The sequence below is a fragment of the Podarcis liolepis genome, assembly GCF_965112155.1.
Source record: "Podarcis liolepis genome assembly, chromosome: 7".
Taxonomy (NCBI): domain Eukaryota; kingdom Metazoa; phylum Chordata; class Lepidosauria; order Squamata; family Lacertidae; genus Podarcis; species Podarcis liolepis.
In genome coordinates this window covers 2,943,988-2,962,406 of record NC_139561.1, presented here as the reverse complement: position 1 = coordinate 2,962,406, position 18,419 = coordinate 2,943,988, and the positions used below count along the sequence as shown (strand labels likewise).

General features: G+C 46.9%; 1 protein-coding gene across 1 annotated transcript in view; it reads left to right on the top strand.

Moving 5' to 3' along the window:
* The window catches only part of LOC310711927 (procollagen-lysine,2-oxoglutarate 5-dioxygenase 1-like), a 174,431-nt gene extending 157,555 nt beyond the window's left edge, over positions 1–16,876 (top strand). Inside the window, exons 6-14 of the mRNA XM_083514427.1 lie at positions 356–419; positions 5,209–5,306; positions 6,012–6,113; positions 9,315–9,446; positions 9,596–9,717; positions 10,436–10,540; positions 11,870–11,995; positions 15,176–15,317; positions 16,536–16,876. Of these exons, the coding sequence (XP_083370553.1) occupies positions 6,063–6,113; positions 9,315–9,446; positions 9,596–9,717; positions 10,436–10,540; positions 11,870–11,995; positions 15,176–15,317; positions 16,536–16,703 (846 nt within the window). The 5' untranslated portion in view covers positions 356–419; positions 5,209–5,306; positions 6,012–6,062 and the 3' untranslated portion in view covers positions 16,704–16,876. The remainder of the gene's footprint in view (positions 1–355; positions 420–5,208; positions 5,307–6,011; positions 6,114–9,314; positions 9,447–9,595; positions 9,718–10,435; positions 10,541–11,869; positions 11,996–15,175; positions 15,318–16,535) is intronic.
* Positions 16,877–18,419: the final 1,543 nt, after the last annotated feature.

Sequence of the window (18,419 nt, the reverse complement as noted above, 5' to 3'; positions counted from 1 at the left end):
CCTAAATTATATATATGTAATGAAATAAAGCTACTTGTTTGGGAACCTGTGGCCGTCAGCCAAACTTGGCCACCAGGATGCTCGCCGTTCGGCCCATAAGGATGTCAGGTGTGGGGTGGATAAGGCTTCTAAGGAACAATAGGGAGCTGAAAGTTGTTCCTTTGCTGGAGCTCTTTCCAAATTTAAAAATCCACCACCCACAAGCGGACAGTATTGAAATGACTTGGTGGTCCACGATTTGTACCTGTCTGGTGTAAACAGACGTTTTGCTTTAGAGAGAAGAGCCAGAATTTCAAAACCCCTTTTCCAGCTCTTACGATAATGTGATTTCTATTTTATTTTGTCTCTCCCATAGACAAACATCAATATCACTTTGGATCACAGGTGTTGGATATTTCAAAACCTGAATGGAGCCCTAGGTGAGCATCTGGGAAAGGAGATGGAGAAGTGTCTTGCATTTCTGCAACCTCAGTTCTGGGGTTTGTGAGGAGTCAGGTTTTTAACGGTGAAACTCCCTGCCTGTTGACAGGGAGTTAAATGATTTTATTTGATAATTTTAAAAAGTGCTTGCTGTCCTGGGCGCTTTCAGAAGGAAGGACGGGATATAAATGGTAATAAATGAATGGACCCTTTGAAATGAGTGGGCATGACTAGCTTAGTTCCATTATTTTCAGTGGGGCTGCTGTAAGTAGTTGGTTTCAACCTCTTAAGTCATCTTGCAAAGTTGCAGTCAGGCATCGTGGAAGTTTCTTAATCCATATCCTTCTGGCTGCTCTGATCTCTGCATGCCCTGAACAAAAGCAGGTTTTGGCTGAGCTTTTGATGCAAGTAGCTACAAAAAACTTTGCAGGAACCAAAACTAGATCGTAGGGGGTGTAGGTGATTGTTACTCTCTCAAAACATTGTGTTTTATTTTGTTTCTTTTTTTAAAAAAAGAAGTCAACAACCGATACGCAATTAATGACTTATTTCTTCATATTGTTTTGATGTTTTTGTCATAATCAGCAAGTGCGGAAATAACTACAGTGGTACCTCGGGTTACATACGCTTCAGGTTACAAACACTTCAGGTTACAGACTCCACTAACCCAGAAATAGTGCTTCAGGTTAAGAACTTTGCTTCAGGATGAGAACAGAAATTGTGCGGACTTCCGGGTTAGCGCCATCAGCTAATGGCGGACTCCCTCCGATCTGGAGGGACTAGCTCCGCGGAAATTGGGTCTATACCGCTACGGCGAAGCGGGGACCCTACAGAAATCATAGGCGGGTGAAGCCTATGAACGTGGGACTCGGCGGGCACCTTTTGCGCCCCCCCAACTCGCAAGGAGACCCGTTTACGGGCTTCGGAGCGGAGCGGGGTGAGTGGCGCGGTGCTGTGAGTCAACTGCTTTTTTCGCGGAGCGAAGCCGCATAGCCGTTGCTGGAGAGCGCTGACTTTTTCTTGTGGACAATTGGATTTTAAACAACAACCCGTGAGTAGAACGGAAATTGGGCTTTTAAAGTATTTTTAAATTGGCACCGATCGGGGAAGGTCTAAACAGGAAGTCCACCTCCCCTTTCTGTAAATAAACTGAAGCAAAGAACTTGTTAACTAAGGTCGTGGAAAGTCTTACGTAAAGGATCTAAACTCCACTGATTGAAACTACTATCAATATCTTCTTAGAAGCAGGGAAGCCTGCAGGTGAGGGTTAAAATTTGGGAACTGAAGCGCCATTTCCCTAAAACCGGGAGCGGTCTGTGAGAGCCCGTTGACGGATAAATCTGACAGCTGTCGAGTTAGCTATCAAGATACAAGCTAGCTATTAAGATATAAAAGAAGGACTTTGTTTCTACTGTCCGTTTCAGTATTTAAAAAGAAGGAAGGAATCGTTACAATCTTACGTTTGGGACCTTTGTGCTGGAAGGAGTGATAAAAGGAACTTGTGTCCCTCTAGAGCAGGGGTGTCAAACTCAAATTAATCGGGGGCCGCATCAGCAGTTTGGTCACCCTCAAAGGGCCGGTTGTATCTGTAGGACTATGTGTGAATGCATGTAAAGTGGAGGTTTCCTGTGTAGAACGGCTGGCGCCGTTAGAGGGCAGACGTTCTCTGGCTTGTAGGCTGCCGCGCATGCGCTGAAGAGGCAGCTTTCTTGTGCCCCCCCCCCAAAGTGAGAATAAAAGGTCAAGGCTGGCAGCCGCCAGCGGCTACATGGGCCACATGACGAGGTCTGGCGGGCCGGATTCGGCCCGCGGGCCTTGTGTTTGACACCCGTGCTCTAGAGGGAGCTCTGGGATACTGTCGTAAGGATGCAGCTGGGAAATTGTTTAAGATAAAAGTTCTGAGAAATTAGTTTTGACCTTGGACTTCTTAAGGATGGCGGTCGGGAAGGAAGTCGAGTGTCAATTGAATAGAACATTTTATTTGTTGGGAAAGCTGCAAGACCAGATAAATGTTATGGCTACCAATGTTGTAACCTTGGGAACAAAAGTGGGCATTAGTAAAGAAGTTGACAAGAATCCGGCACAAGAATCTTTTCGAACTGAACAAATTGAAGAATCTGAGAAGGAGGAATCTGTTGTGATTAAAGTGATGCAAGGGGGAGCCGTAACCCTACAGAGGCAAATGGTGGACTATAACTTGAGGCCTTACATGATGGCAACTAGGAGGAGCCAGTTTTTGGAGATGGAAGCCTGGCTTGGTTTGGAAAATGAAAGATGGAGAGATCACCCTATGTGGAGATTAAATGACTTTTGGGACACAAATCTGAGTCAGGCGGAGGCTGGAGTTTTTAGGGCCTTTGGATTTGAAAGGAGTGTGAAACAAGATTTGGAATATCCTATAGGCCCTATTTCTAACTACGGAAGTCTGGCATACCTGCTAAGAAGGAATATGACTACCAACGGGTTGGAGCTTCACCGAGATCTTCACCAAAGACTACCAAAAAGACCGGCAGAGGGGACATGAAAGAGATTTAAGAGCCTCGGACTTAAGATCTCCGGGTTGATGGTCTTCCAAGATTGATGGAACTATCGCTAGGTGCTGAAACCGGGGAGGGGAGTTGGTGAAAGAAAATTGGGAATTTAAAATGTATATATTATAATATGTTTTGTTTTTTTCTTTTATCTTTTAATGAGAGATGGGAAAATCGTGGAATGGAATTTTTTCTGACCCTAGGGGAAACGTTTTAAGAATAAGCTTAGATATATAAGTTTTAAGAGAAATAAGATTAAATAAAAATAAAAAATTCCTTCCAGTAGCACCTTAAAGACCAACTAAGTTAGTTCTTGGTATGAGCTTTTGTGTGCATGCACACTTCTTCAGATACACTGAAACAGAAGTTGCCAGATCCTTCTATATAGTGAGAAGGTGGGTAGGGGTATTACTCAGAAGGGTGGTGGGAATGGGTGATTGGCAGATAGCTGAGATGAGCCTGTTGACGACTCTTAACGACTGCAATAGGTCTTACAGGAAAAGGCAAGGGGTTAGCTGCTGAATTGCAACTCATTACCAAACTTAAAACCATGGAGAGACCTGGTCTGAACAAAGACATTGGATTCTTATCTCATTATACAAGGCTAAGCCATTTTTCACCTTCTCACCCCTTGCCTTTTCCTGTAAGACCTATTGCAGTCGTTAAGAGTCATCAACAGGCTCATCTCAGCTATCTGCCAATCACCCATTCCCACCACCCTTCTGAGTAATACCCCTCCCCACCTTCTCACTATATACTGTGGTACCCCGCAAGACGAACGCCTCGCAAGACGGAAAACCCGCTAGACGAAAGGGTTTTCCGTTTTGGAGGCGCTTCGCAAAACGAATTTCCCTATGGGCTTGCTTCGCAAGACGACAGCCCATAGGGAAATCTCCGGGACAGCAGGGAAGCGCAGCGCGTCTTCCCCACTGTCCTCGGACTTCCTCCCGCCGCCCGGCATCGGAACGAAGCTCCGATGCCGGGCGGGGGGGGACGCCTCCTCCCGCCGCCCGGCATCGGAACGAAGCTCCGATGCCGGGCGGGGGGGAACGCCTCCTCCCGCCGCCCGGCATCGGAACGAAGCTCCGATGCCGGGCGGGGGGGGGAACGCCTCCTCCCGCCGCCCAGCTTCGGATGGCTTTCCTGAAGACTTGGGGTGGGAGGAGGGTTTTCCTTCCCACCGCCAACATTCAGAATGCTGTTCTGAATGTTGGCGGTGGGGAGGAAAAACCCTCCTCCCACGCAAGCCCCGGGAACAGAGGGAAAGCGCTGCGCGCCTTCCCCTCTGTTCCCGTACCTGTCCTGAAGGCTTGCGGTGGGGAGAAAAGCCCTTCTCCGCACCGCCAGCCTGGCAAGCGGTTTCCCTAGGAAAGCATTAATTGATTTTCAATGCATTCCTATGGGAAACCGTGCTTCGCAAGACGAAAAACTCGCAAGAAGAAAAAACTTGCGGAACCAATTAATTTCGTCTTGCGAGGCACCACTGTAGAAGGATCTGGCAACTTCTGTTTCAGTGTATCTGAAGAAGTGTGCTTGCACACGAAAGCTCATACCAACAACTAACTTAGTTGGTCTTTAAGGTGCTACTGGAAGGAATTTTTTATTTTGACTATGGCAGACCAACACGGCTACCTATCTGTAACTAAGATTAAATAAAGTAAAAGTGGATGATTAATTGGTGAAAGAAAGAAAGAACGGAAAAAGACTATTTACAGAAATACTGCAAAATTAATGAATGTTAGAATGATGTTGGATAGAAATTAAGTGGTTTTTAGCTGTAATATTATAAGGGAATATGAAAAATGGATTATTAATAGGTAAAAATTTAATGTTACAATATTTTAAGATTAAAGACTAGGATAACAAGAAGGGAAGGATTTGCTGAACTAACAAACTGAATTGGAATACAAAAAAGGGAGGTGCGAGGAGGTCCTGGAAACAAGCAAATGAAAGATAAGTAACGGAAAGATTGAATTGTTTTTAACTATTTTTATTTTGTATTTTTCTTTTTTCATTTTGTAATATTTTGAAAATCTTAATAAATATCTTTAAAAAGAGAGAGAACAGAAATCGTGCTCTGGCAGCGCGGTGGCAGCAGGAGGCCCCATTAGCTAAAGTGGTGCTTCAGGTTAAGCACAGTTTCAGGTTAAGAACGGACCTCCGGAACAAATTTAGTACGTAACCAGAGGTACCACTGTACACGGAAAAGCATGGTAGTTCATTGTTCCCTTCTGTTCTCTCCCTCTTTTTTTTTAAGATGAGGTGGTCCTGAAGTTTGAGAACGGGTGCGTGAGAGCACGGAACCTCGCATTTGACACCCTCGCGGTTGTCATTCATGGCAACGGCCCCACCAAGGTAAGGCCAGTCAGGGTGTTCCAGAACCATAGGGACCTAAACAGAGCCTAGCTGCTGGATCAGATCAGTGGCCCATCTAGTCTCACAGTGGCTGACCTGTGGGAAACCCTCAAGCAGGATCTGACCACAAGAGCTCTCTCCTCTCCTGTGGTTTCCGTCAGTTGGCATTCAGAAGCATCTGACGGTGGAAGCAGAGCCATCGTGGCTCGGAGCCATCAAAAGCCCTATCCTCCTCCATGAATTTGGCTGATCCTCTTTTAAAGCCATCCAGGTGCGTGGCCACCACTGCCTCCTGTGGCAGTGAGTTCCACAGTTTAACCCTGCACTGCGGGAAGAAGGACTTCATCTGTCCTGAACCTTCGGCTGTGATTTCTAGTGTCACAAGAGAGGGAGAAAAAACTTTTTCTCTCCATGCCATGCATAATTCTGTAAACTTCTCCCATCTCGCCTCTCACTCGCCTTTTCTCTAAAGTGTCCCAAGGAGAGGAGAGCGCTTCTTGAACTCGGGCCCCGCTTGCAGACTTCTATTTTTGGAGCACCTGGGCAGCCACTTGGAGAACAAGATGGGCCTTTGGAACGATCCAGTTTCGTGTTCTGAGACTAGAAGGAAAGATGTCCTCGCTTGCAGACTTAACAGAGCAAAGCGAGTGTTTCCGTCCCAGCTTTGCGACTAAAGATCTGGGAATCTTTCTCTCTCCTCAAAAGCTGCAGCTGAACTACCTGGGGAACTACATCCCTCGGACCTGGACCTTTGAGATGGGCTGCACGGTTTGCAACGAAAGCTTGAAGAGCCTCGCAGACCTGAAAGTAAGGACCAGCTGGCTTGTTGGGGAGGCTGGGATACCTGTGGGCCCTGTTTCGGACTCCAACCCCCATCATGCCTTGTTCATCAGCCGTGCTGGCTGGTGGGAGTTAGACAACAACCAGAGAATCACACACATTCTCCACTCGCTGAGCTAGACCGTCTCTTGCCATAGCTGCGCCTAGCTACCTCTGCTAAAACTCCCACCATCCCCATTCCCAGCCATTGCCCATTCTGGTTGGAGCTGGTGTAAGCTGGAGTCCCAGCAGGGCATTGTAGGCTACAGGTTCTCCTTCCTGGGATGAGGCTGTCACTTGCCATCACTGCCCACTAGCTATCCCCATCGCGACTCTTGCCGCCTTGTGATGGAAGGATGGGAAAGCTGTGGTCCTCCTAATTTTGCTGGGCAACAGTTCCCATCATCCCCGACCAGTGGCCCTGCTGGCTTGGGCTGATAGGAGCTGGTGTAGTCCCCATGACACCCGGTTCCTGGTCTGTTGCCTTCATGTTGTGCTGGTGAGTTTCCTAGAAGTACAGTGGTACCTCGGGTTACATACGCTTCAGGTTACATACGCTTCAGGTTATAGACTCCGCTAACTCAGAAATAGTACCTCAGGTTAAGAACTTTGCTTCAGGATGAGAACAGAAATTGTGCTCCGGCGGCGCAGCAGCAGGAGGAGGCCCCATTAGCTAAAGTGGTGCTTCAGGTTAAGAACAGTTTCAGGTTAAGAACGGACCTCCAGAACGAATTAAGTACTTAACCTGAGGTACCACTGTACCTAGTTGGCCAATGTTAGAAATAGGATTCTGGAACCTGGATGGGGAACCTCACCTCCAGGGGCCTCAAGTGGATCACCGGAACCTCTCTCTTATTTTTAATTTATTTATTTTGATACTTATAAGCCACACTCTCATAACCAGTATTGCAAAGTTGTATAAAGGACAGTATTACAATCAGAAACATCTGGCTGCACCCCGTATTTCCAGGCCACACACCCCTCCTCTCCTTCACACCCCCATTGAGTTATTTTGCTTCGCTTGAAATGCATCCTTTCCTACTTTAAAGGTAAAGGGACCCCTGACCATTAGGTCCAGTTGTGGCCAACTCTGGGGTTGCAGTGCTCATCTCTTGTTATTGGCTGAGGGAGCCGGCGTACAGCTTCCGGGTCATGTGGCCAGCATGACTAAGCCGCTTCTGGCGAACCAGAGCAGCGCACGGAAACGCCATTTACCTTCCCGCCGGAGCGGTTCCTATTTATCTACTTGCACTTTGACGTGCTTTTGAACCGCTAGGTTGGCAGAAGCAGGGGCCGAGCAACGGGAGCTCACCCCGTCGCTGGGATTCGAACCACGACCTTCTGACCGGCAAGTCCTAGGCTCTGTGGTTTAACCCACAGCGCCACCCGCGTCCCATTTCCTACTTTAAGTGGCTTAAAATGTAGCGAGGTTGCTTTACCCCAGTGCATTTCTTCCTTTCCCCCCAATAATAATAATAATAATTTATTATTTGTACCCCACCCATCTGGCTGCGTTTCCCCAGCCACTCTGGGCGGCTTCCATAAAACCAAAAATACACTAAAATATCACACATTAAAAACTTCCCTGAACAGGGCTGCCTTAAGATGTCTTCTGAATGTCAGGTAGTTGCTTATCACTTTGACATCTGATGGGAGGGCGTTCCACAGGGCGGGCGCCACTACCGAGAAGGCCCTCTGCCTGGTTCCCTGTAGCTTTGCTTCTCGCAATGAGGGAACCGCCAGAAGGCTCTCTGCACTGGACCTCAGCATCCGGGCAGAACGATGGGGGTGGAGACGCTCCTTCAGATATACTGGAGCAAGGCCATTTAGGGCTTTAAAGGTCAGCACCAACATTTTGAATTGTGCTCGGAAACATACTGGGAGCCAATGTAGGTCTTTCAAGACCGGTGTTATGTGGTCTCTGCAGCCGCTCCCAGTCACCAGTCTAGCTGCCGTGTTCTGGATTAGTTGTAGTTTCCGGGTCACCTTCAAAGGTAGCCCCACCTAGAGCGCATTGCAGTAATCCAAGCGGGAGATAACCAGAGCATGCACCACTCTGGCGAGACAGTCTGCGGGCAGATAGGGTCTCAGCCTGCGTACCAGATGGAGCTGGTAAACAGTTGCCCTGGACACAGATTTGACCTGCGCCTCCATGGACAGCTGTGAGTCCAAAATGACTCCCAGGCTGCGCACCTGGTCCTTCAGGGGTACAGTTACCCCATTCAGGACCAGGGAATCCCCCACACCCGCCCACCCCCTGTCCCCCCAAAACAGTACTTCTGTCTTGTCAGGATTCAACCTCAATCTGTTAGCCGCCATCCATCCTCCAACCGCCTCCAGGACTTTCACTGCCTTCACTGGTTCTGATTTGAAAGAGAGATTTTGTTGAAGCTCTTTCATAATACAAGAAGAGAAAGGAAATTAGCTTTGCTGTCCAGTTGCTATTTGGATCAAAGTGGATGGCTCAGTTGGTAGAGCATGAGACTCTTCATCTCAGGGCTGTGGGTTCGAGCCCCACATTGGGTTAAAAAAAAAGTGCATTGTGGGTGGTTGGCGTAGGTGGCCCTCGTGCTCCCTTCCAAATCTACAGTTCTGTGACTCCATGATTCTAAATAAAAACAAAAAGAGAAAAGAAAATGGAGGGTCCGTCTCAAAGGGAGTTCTCACACAGAAAGAGGTGGGCACTCCCAGCTCTCACCTGGGAGCTTTCCTTTCTTCCCCCACCCTCCCACCCTGGGAGATCTTCCCTTCCCTGCCTGCCTCTTACTTAGGGTCCTTCACAAGCCATCCATCACCTTCATGTGTGTAATCTTTGGACCCCAGTAATGGCCAAGAGCAGAGAACATGCATCCTCGAACCCTGGTCTTGCTTGTCTGGACGGAGGACAGAGCGGTTTGTGTGTAGAAACTAACCCACTGTAGAAAGGTGAAATTCACACTCGTCGCTCTGCCCACTTTTGCCTCTGGCCCTGCCCACCACTGGTATCTGGCCCCCAGAATGTTGCCCAGAAGAGAATGTGGCCCTCAGGCTGAAAGGGGCTCTCTATTGCTGAAGCAAGCCTTCGGCCTGATCCAGCATATGTTGACATTCCTATCTGAAAATATAGGTTGCTCATCACGGCTGGCTGTCTTGGTCTGTCTCGCCTTATTTATGTAGTCTTGTCTTTTCTCCCCTCGTACCTGAACGCAGGAAGATGTGCTACCTGTGGTCCTGATTGGCATCTTTGTCGAGCAGCCCACCCCGTTCCTCACCCCGTTCTTCCAGCGCCTGCGGAAGCTGCGCTACCCCAAGAAACGGAAACAGCTTTTCATCCACAATCAGGTGAGCGCCTTCGTCCCATCCTTAGGGAGGGCCGTTCTCCTCCCAGAAGCCTTTGCTCCTTTGAGCTCTCAGCTGGTGAGCATGGCTGTTTTGACCAGACCAGCCATAGCTCTGGTATAAGGCGTTCTGCTTTGTGTTGTTGTGTCCAGGAGGAGCATCACCTCGACCAGGTAGAGGAGTTTGTGAACGAACACGGGCAAGAATACCGCTCTGTTAAAGTGGTTGGGCTGGATGACCATGTGGAGAATGCTGATGGCCGGAACATGGGCATGTAAGCCAATTATTATTATTATTAAGCTCAAGGTGGCACACATTGTTCTCCTGGCCCCCTCGTTCTCTCCCCACAACAACCCTGTGAGGTAGGCGAGGCTGAGAGTGGTCACCCAGTAAGCTTCATGTCCGAGTGGCGATTTGAACCCGGGCCTCCCAGGTCCTAGCCCAGTACTCTTAATAATTATACCATACTATCTCTCCTGGTAGGGACGCAAGTAGCACTGTGGGTTAAACCACAAAGCCTAGGACTTGCTGATCAGAAGGTCGGCGGTTTGAATCCCCCCGATGGGGTGAGCTCCCGTTGCTTGGTCCCTGCTCCTGCCAACCTAGCAGTTCAAAAGCACATCAAAGTGCAAGTAGATAAATAGGTACCGCTCCGGCAGGAAAGTAAACGGCGTTTCTGTGCTTCTCTGCTTTGCCAGAAGCGGCTTAGTCTTGCTGGCCACGACCTGGAAGCTGTACACCGGCTCCCTCGGCCAATAAAGCGAGATGAGCGCCAGAACCCCAGAGTTGGCCACGACTGGACCTAATGGTCAGGGGTCCCTTTACCTTTTTATCTCTCCTGATGCTGTAACGCTTCTGACCTTTTGTTTGCTGGTGAGAGATGGCCAAGGTATAGGCAGTGACTCTTGATAGTATCTGCCCTTTAAAACCTCTTGAGCCAGCCACGGACTGACTGGCTGACTGACTGATCTGCCTGCTTATTGCCTCTTTAGGGACCTGTGCAGGCAAGACCCAGTCTGTGAATATTACTTCAGCGTGGATGCCAAAGTGGTGCTGAAGAACCCTGATGCACTGCGGATCTTGATCGAACAGAACAAGTGAGTCCCTTATCTCAGCTTCCTGTTCTGTGGGTGCCTTAGGCAAGTTTAGGGAGAAGGTGTGGTCCTTCCGCGTTCCACATCTGGATGCAGCTGCCAGATTGAAACAAACCTCTCTTGATGCAACAGTCTGTCTCCGTTTGGACTGGATTGTTAATTTTCGACATGATTCCTGCATTGCAGGAGTTCCCAACTATACAGTTCTATTATTCAAGGTGCCCCCACTCCACTCCACCATTTTGTGTGAGTTTGGGGGTGGGGGGAAGAGATACGGACTCCAGTTTTCCGAGCGACTCTGCTTTCGTATTTCAAATCTTTAAAAGATTCAAGTTTCTATCCCCTATGGAAGAGGAAATGTGCTTGAAACTGCTTGGCTGGCTATCAAAACCCAGAGGAGTTGCTGAGTAAGGTTTTCCAGAGTTGGAAGTTCATTGTCCTGCATAGTTCCTTTCGCTTAGTAAATGCCACAATCTTGGAGAAGTTATGCAAATGTACTTGGCTTTATTTTATGCATGTTCTGAAGTTAATCTTGGGCCAAATAGACCTGGGAATATCTTGCCTTTTGTTACGGAAATTACAGGTGGGGCACATCTTTAAAGTTAAATATTACAAATATTATGCCTGAATATATCCTTCCAACTTGACAGCTCAGGAAAGTCACCTAGTTTTAAAAATAATATAAAATCATCTCCTTTCCCAGTTCCCCCCCATTCCAAAGCTATTTTCCCCTTGCAAAAGGACTCCAGGAAGTTCTCAGAGGTGACAATTGCTGGGCTCCGTTGTTAGCCAAAGGAAGCCAAATCTCATCACCTGACTCGCCTCAGGCTCCAGACATGCAAAGGAACTTCTATTGTACTTTTGGGTGGTGGGTACCTAAGACATATTTGTCTATGCTAATCTTATACCTGAGTCTTGCCCCGCCATGTCTGCTTATGCTAATCTTGTACCAAGGACTTGTCTGGACCTGTTTGCCAAGGTTAACCCCTCCCCTTCGAACTGTATTCTGGGATGTGGTGGGAAAGTTTTAAAAGTCTTTGTCACCCCTTCCTCTGGGTTCAAAATTTGCTCTTTGAACCTATTGCACAATAAACTTTGGTCTACAGCTATTTGCTCCGGTTGGCTGGACTCCTTCATTTATTCCGCAGGGACCCGCGGGCTCTGCCTGACGAGCTGGGTGACTGAGCAGCCTTGCACCTAGATTTTTCCTTAACACTTTCATCCCACTGTTTCCCACCTCTATACAAGCAAAAGTACCTCCCCATGTTTTGGGTTCATATGCACACTAATATCCCATTCTTTTCTGTGCCTTCCTTAACCCCCACCTCCTAGATTTGTGATTGCCCCACTTGTGAGTCATCTTGGGAAGCTGTGGTCAAATTTCTGGGGGGCCCTCAGTGCCGACGGTTACTATGCCCGCTCAGAGGACTATGTGGATATCGTCCAGGGACGCCGGATGTGAGTACCATGAAGGATTTCAACAAAGCTTTGGCTGCTTCTCCATGTCACACTAAACCATAGTTTAGCACAAAGTGTTGTAGAAAAAACAGGGAGTTTGCCTTTTGCTGCCCAACTCCCCAAGGGACTGAGTCCCCTAAGTCCATGATCAGTCAGAGATGAATGGATGGAGGCAAGATCCACAGAAAGCAAGACAGATCTTTATTTTTCTGTTGCAACAGAGTTCCCTCCCCTCATTGCAAGGAGGTAGGAAAGACCCAGAGCAATGGTGTGCAAGCCCCTATAAAGACTTTGCCCACCCTGTAGCCCAAGACCACCCCCCAAAACATCATACATACATCACAGTAGGAGGTGGTCTCCAGCAGAAATTTCAGAGTGTTGCTTCTCTCCTGTCTGCCAGAATACGTGAGAATGCCTTACTTGATTGCATTTTCAGGGTAGCCTGGCCATTCCTTTGAGATGGTAAATCTCAAATAAAAATAAAAATAAAATAAAAAGGTAGTTCCTGAATTTCTTACGCATATTGAGTTTGCTGAGCTTAACAGATACTTGCCAGACTGTATTTGCAGGGAGGTGTAAGCTCCTACAGTCCAAAGCCAATAGGAATTTTTTTCCCATTTCCTTCTTCCTTGCAGAGAAATATTTCTCAAATTGGAGAGTCAAAATGGCTTCAGGATTGCTCTCCTGTTCTATTTCAGACACATGGTTTATATACATATGTATGTGTTTTCCTTGTACAGTTATGAACATTTATTCTATATTTGAGACCTCAGAATTCTTATAACAACAGTCCATGAGTAGGAACGAGCTGCAGGCTCACAACCTTTTCTCTCCGGAGCTTCTGCCTCTGGTTTTGCTTAATCACACCTGGACCAAGCAAACCATGGTTAGCATGAACTTGAACCGTGACTAGTTTCAAACAAGCCAACATCATGGATTGAGTGATTCCCTATGAAGAAAGATTGCAGCATTTTGGATTTTATAGTTTAGAGAAAAGGCGAGTGAGAGGTGACATGACAAAGGGGTTTAAAATTTTGCATAGCACGGAGTAAGCGGATAGGGGAAAGTTTTCCTCCCTCTCTCAGAACATGAGAACTCGTGGGCATCCAAGAAGCTGAATGTTGTAAGATTCAGGGTGGATAAAAGAAAACGCTTCTTCATGCAGCACATCATTAAACTATGGGACATGCTCACATGATGATGTTACCGGAAAAATCCGAGGGCTCCCTTGGACAAAAACAAAGACACCAACCAGGATAACTTGGAGCAAAACAGCAGCCTGTAGGCTTGGCCTTTATTGAACTGTTGCAACAGGGTGTTCCCCTCACTTGCAGGAGAGAGGAAAGACCCAGAAAGATGGTGTGCAAGACCTTATAAAAACTTTTGAAATTCCCATCCTCTAGGTCAAACCCACCCCCAGAAACATCATGCATACATTACAGAAAGGAGGGGTTGAGGGAGGAGTTGTGGTGGTAACCTGAGTGTCCTGTCACCTGGCTGGTTCCTCCTTTCCCCCTCCCCATGAGTCACTTCCAGGAGACAAAGGGGAGTTTGCAGTTTCCTGCCCCCAGAGGGAAGATCTGATCATTGTCCTTTGTTTCAGTCCATGCTGAATCCACTCCCATATGCAAGTTCTTTGTGATCTTGATGGTCTTCTGTCTGGGATCATCAGGGTTGACATAGCAACTGGGCAGGGCTCCTGTGGATGTGCTGGGATGGTGAAGGGATTATGGCTGACCAGAACCAAGCCACCCCCCTTTGATAGTCCTTGTCATATGGAGTAAAACAAAAATGGAACAGTGCAAATCCGATGTATGGTTGATTTTTCTATGAATTTATAACAGAAGTGTGGCATATGTAGTGTGTGAGTGTGAGTGTGTGAAGTTTGTACAAACTGAATGATTGGGGTGGGGGGGTTCCTGCTACAATGACCACTAGCTTTAAAAGAAGACAAATTCATGGAGAAGAGGACTATTGAGGGCTACCAGCCAGGATGGCTGTTTTCTGCCTCCACAGTTGAAAGCAGCAATGCTGCTAAGGAACTTAAAAAAATCTTTAAATATACTTTCCCAAAAAGACCTGAAGCTTTTCTACTGGGATTGATTGGAAAGGAAATTGAAAAAAAAGATAAAAACCTCTTTTTATATGCCATGACAGCAGCCAGAAATATGTTAGCTCAGAATTGGAAAACAGACATAATACCGAATATAATGGACTGGCAGGTTAAAATGATGGACTACGCAGAACTGGCCAGACTATCAGGAAAATTAAGAGATCAGGACGAGCAGAAGTTTCAAGAAAATTGGAGTAAATATTTGATGTATATAAGAAACAATTGTAAATCTTTGAAGACACTGGTAGGGTTGGAATAACTCTTACAGCGTGTAGTTGATAATAAGATATATAGAGTACGTGATATTAGAACTTTATTTGATACTTACCAAAGAAATGGAGGGAAGTCAGAGGCATGATAGAGCCTAAGTTAAATATGTAACCTATATGTGTGTAATTTATGAATGTATGTATGTGTACTGAAAATCAATAAAAATTTAATTTGCAAAAAAAAAGAAAGAAAGAAAGAAAGCAGCAATGCTGCTTCTTTGGCTGATTTTTGAATCCGTTTTTTAATTGATGGAGCAATTTTAAAAATCAGAATATAGCGTATTTTTTCCGTGTATAAGACACCCCCATGTATAAGATGACCCCTATTTTTTTAAACCCCAAATTAAGAAATTAAGTTGTTTAGCTTTTTTGGGGCGGGTGGGGGAGGTCACTTACGCCAATTGCTCACCCGCCTGCCTGCCACTACTGATCACTTGCCACAGCCACTGTCAATCACACACCTTGCCGCGGCTGCCAATTGTCTGCCTGCTCTCCAGCCCACCCGCTCACTTGCTGCAGCCACCAATCACCTGCCTACCTCGCCACAGCCGCCAATCACCTGCCCAATTGTCACTGCCAATCTCCAGCTTGCTGCTGCCATTAACCGCACGTCCCCCCTCTGCATTCACTATCCGCAACCCCCAATTTTTGCCTCGTCTTATACACGGAAAAATACGGTAGCTGATGAAACTAAAAGTAATAATAATGGCAGCCTTAATAACTGTATGTGGTAAAAGGCCTTGGGGGTGGTTAATGCGCCTTCATGCCTAATTCTTTCTCCCCGCCCCCCTTTTTCAGTGGCCTGTGGAACGTCCCATACACCTCTAGCGTCTACCTGATAAAAGGTAGCATCCTGAGATCGCAGCTCGCTCAGACCGACTTTTTCCACAGCGGCAAGCTAGATGCAGACATGGCTTTCTGCCACAACATCCGGGAACAGGTTGGTGTGGCAAGAACAGAAGCGTTGTGGTGCAGGGTTGGGGTGGGTGTGCAAATTGCTGTTGTTATCTCTGCAGCAGGGTACTTGCCTTCCGCATCCTAGAGCCACCGAACCAGCATGAAAGAGGAGCTTTTTTAGCCTCTGAGAAGGAATCTCCTCACCCTTTGGTGCTGATTGGAGCTAGAGGGAAAGGAAGTGAGGATCAGCTCCTGGGGATACTCTGGAGAAGAGCAGCAAGGAGTTGGAGCTGTCCTGTATGCTTCTGTTTCAAGAGAAAAGTGTGCAAGTTCTGCAAATGGAACTTTGCAGAAAAAGCAACTTTTGTTGTTGTTTAGTCGTGTCTGACTCTTCTTGTCTCTCCATGGACCAGAGCATGCCAGGCACTCCTGTCTTCCACTGCCTCCCGCAGTTTGGTCAAACTCATGCTGGTAGCTTTGAGAACACTGTCCAACCATCTCGTCCTCAGTCGTCCCCTTCTCCTTGTGCCCTCCATCTTTCCCAACATCAGGGTCTTTTCCAGGGAGTCTTCTCTTCTCATGAGGTGGCCAAAGTCTTGGAGCCTCAGCTTCAGGATCTGTCCTTCCAGTGAGCACTCAGGGCTGATTTCCTTCAGAATGGAGAAGTTTGATCTTCTTGCAGTCCATGTGACTCTCAAGAGTCTCCTCCAGCAACATAATTCCAAAGCATCAATTCTTCGGCGATCAGCCTTCTTTATGGTCCAGCTCTCACTTCCATACATCACTACTGGGAAAACCATAGCTTTAACTATACGGACCTTTGTTGGCAACTTAAGTCTCTCCAAAAGAAGATATTGGAGCACTCATAATTTACCCCTGCATTGGAGGGGGTTGAACTAGATGACTCTTGGGGTCCCTTCCAAATCTGCAATGCTAAGGTTCTGTGTATGTGCACAGAAAATAGTAGATCTAGCTGACAGGCAGTGCATTGAGATCTGCACTGATTGTTGCAATGCGTCCCTAATTATTGGATATTCTTAGAAGGTTGCATAATCTTAGAAGGGGGCATAGCTGTGGCTATCATGAAGCAACCCTGCACTTCTGAATTTGCCACTACACTCCTGGGCAAGAAGCTGTGTTGTTCTGGAATAGTGGGGAGGAAAACCACAGATTAGGCCAACTGGGAAAAGAAACCACAGGGTAGATTGGCTTCACGGGATACTAGTTTTCAATTGTGAGCAACGGTTCTCCTCATTTGCAGGGCATCTTCCTCTTTGTGACGAATCAGCAACAGTTTGGCCATATCCTCTCGCTGGAGACTTATCAGACAAGCCACCTGCACAACGATCTCTGGCAGATCTTCAGCAACCCGGAGGTGAGGTGTCTCTTGTGGAATAACCCAGCGGGCAGTACCTTTCGCAAAACTTAGGAGCTAGCGGGATTTCTCTAGGAACCAGTTTGAAGGGAGAAATGTGTAAGCAGAGCAAGAGGAGAGGTCCTGTGTTCGTGCTGCTGCTGTGTGTTCAGCGGTGATGTGGGTTTTCCGGAAAGTTTTAAATAGTGCCGGTGGGAGTTTGAATAATCCCAGCTGCCGGGATGGGAATCACAAGTGGGGAGAGTGCTTCTGCGCTCAGGTCTTGCTGGTGAGTTTCCCATTGATTCATCTCTTTGGCCACTGTGAGAACAGCAAGCTGGACTAGATGGGCCATTGGCCTGATCCTGCAGCCAGGCTCCCCTTATGTTCTTAAGAGAATGGGAGCTTCCAATTTTAATTCAGCTGCAAACATTTGGGAGACATGGGACATGCGATTTCCCCATGTCTTCTCTTGCGCAGTCTCTGCATTGTGCTGAGCAGCAGCTTCTGATTTCACGAGCTGTTTGGGGGCTGATGTTAAATGTATAGGATTTCTCTCCCTGGGCATCTGTCTTGCTTATACTGCGGCCATGCAGTCTCCTGCTTGCGTCTGCAGACGGTGGTTCCAAGCTTAAAACAGGGTGGGAGTGAATGGGGTGCCCTGTGGATGGGAAATCTGTCCGTTTCAATTTCTACCAGTTATTATTATTACTATTTATATACCATCCTCAGGGCAGTTCACAACCTAAAAAACACAAAATACATAATAAAAGTAAGAGCTTAAGCAGGGACTCATCAATGAGAAGATGAGACGGGAGCAGCGTCAGGTCATTTTAGACTCTGAGCAGCATCACAACATCCAGAGAAGTGTAGATTTTGAAGGTAGCTGCACTTTGGTCTGTGTTCTGGTTCTGCAAGAGCAGATTTGGTAGGTGTATGCTAAAATATGAATGCATTTCCCCCTCATCTCTAGTCAGGAACACATTTTTCAAACATTAAATAATTATTTGGCCATGAATAGGTTACATATTAACATTACGTTGCTGTTTACTTACCATCTTTAATCTCTGCTTTGTGCAGAACCATGAAACAGGATCCCTGACACAAGGCAAGTGTCAAAGACAAGGCAGTCAGGCTCAAGAGGATTTTCTGCAAAAGAGACACACACATCGTTCAACATGATGCTATCATATATTTATATGTAGAATCTCTCGTTCTGTTTAAAAATGGATTCTATGTGACTAAATTTTAGTCAGAGTAGAGCCACTGAAATTAATGTGCCAAAGTTAGTCTTGTCCATCAATTTCAATGGATCTACTCTGAGTATGATAGGCCTGGAGTCTGAGAAAGCCTCAGCAGCTGAGATACTCAATCCTCATAATTCTGAATGCCTTTGCACACCCCCTTTCCACACCACAAATCTCCCTTTCCATCATTTAAACATAATCTAGATCAAAGAAAAAGTTGTGTGCCAACTGTCTCCAAAGCATTCTACTTACCATCTTGGTTTTTCAATGAGTTGCTGGCAAACCCTTACTGGGAGGTGCAGGAAAGAGCTCTGGGGTCCCTCCTGTAAGTCTGTGGAGAATCCCATGCCCCCTTTTATACAAATGGGAAGGAGGAGGGGCAGAATGAGAGGGATGGAGGTCCTAACGGGGGAAGGAAATGCTTGCATCAGAAGGAAACATTTGCTTCTGATGACAAAAATGTTTACAAGAACAGCTAGAAGAGTTCTACGTCTTCCGGAGATATTCATTGATAAGTTCAGACCAGAACCGGGAACAGGAAAAT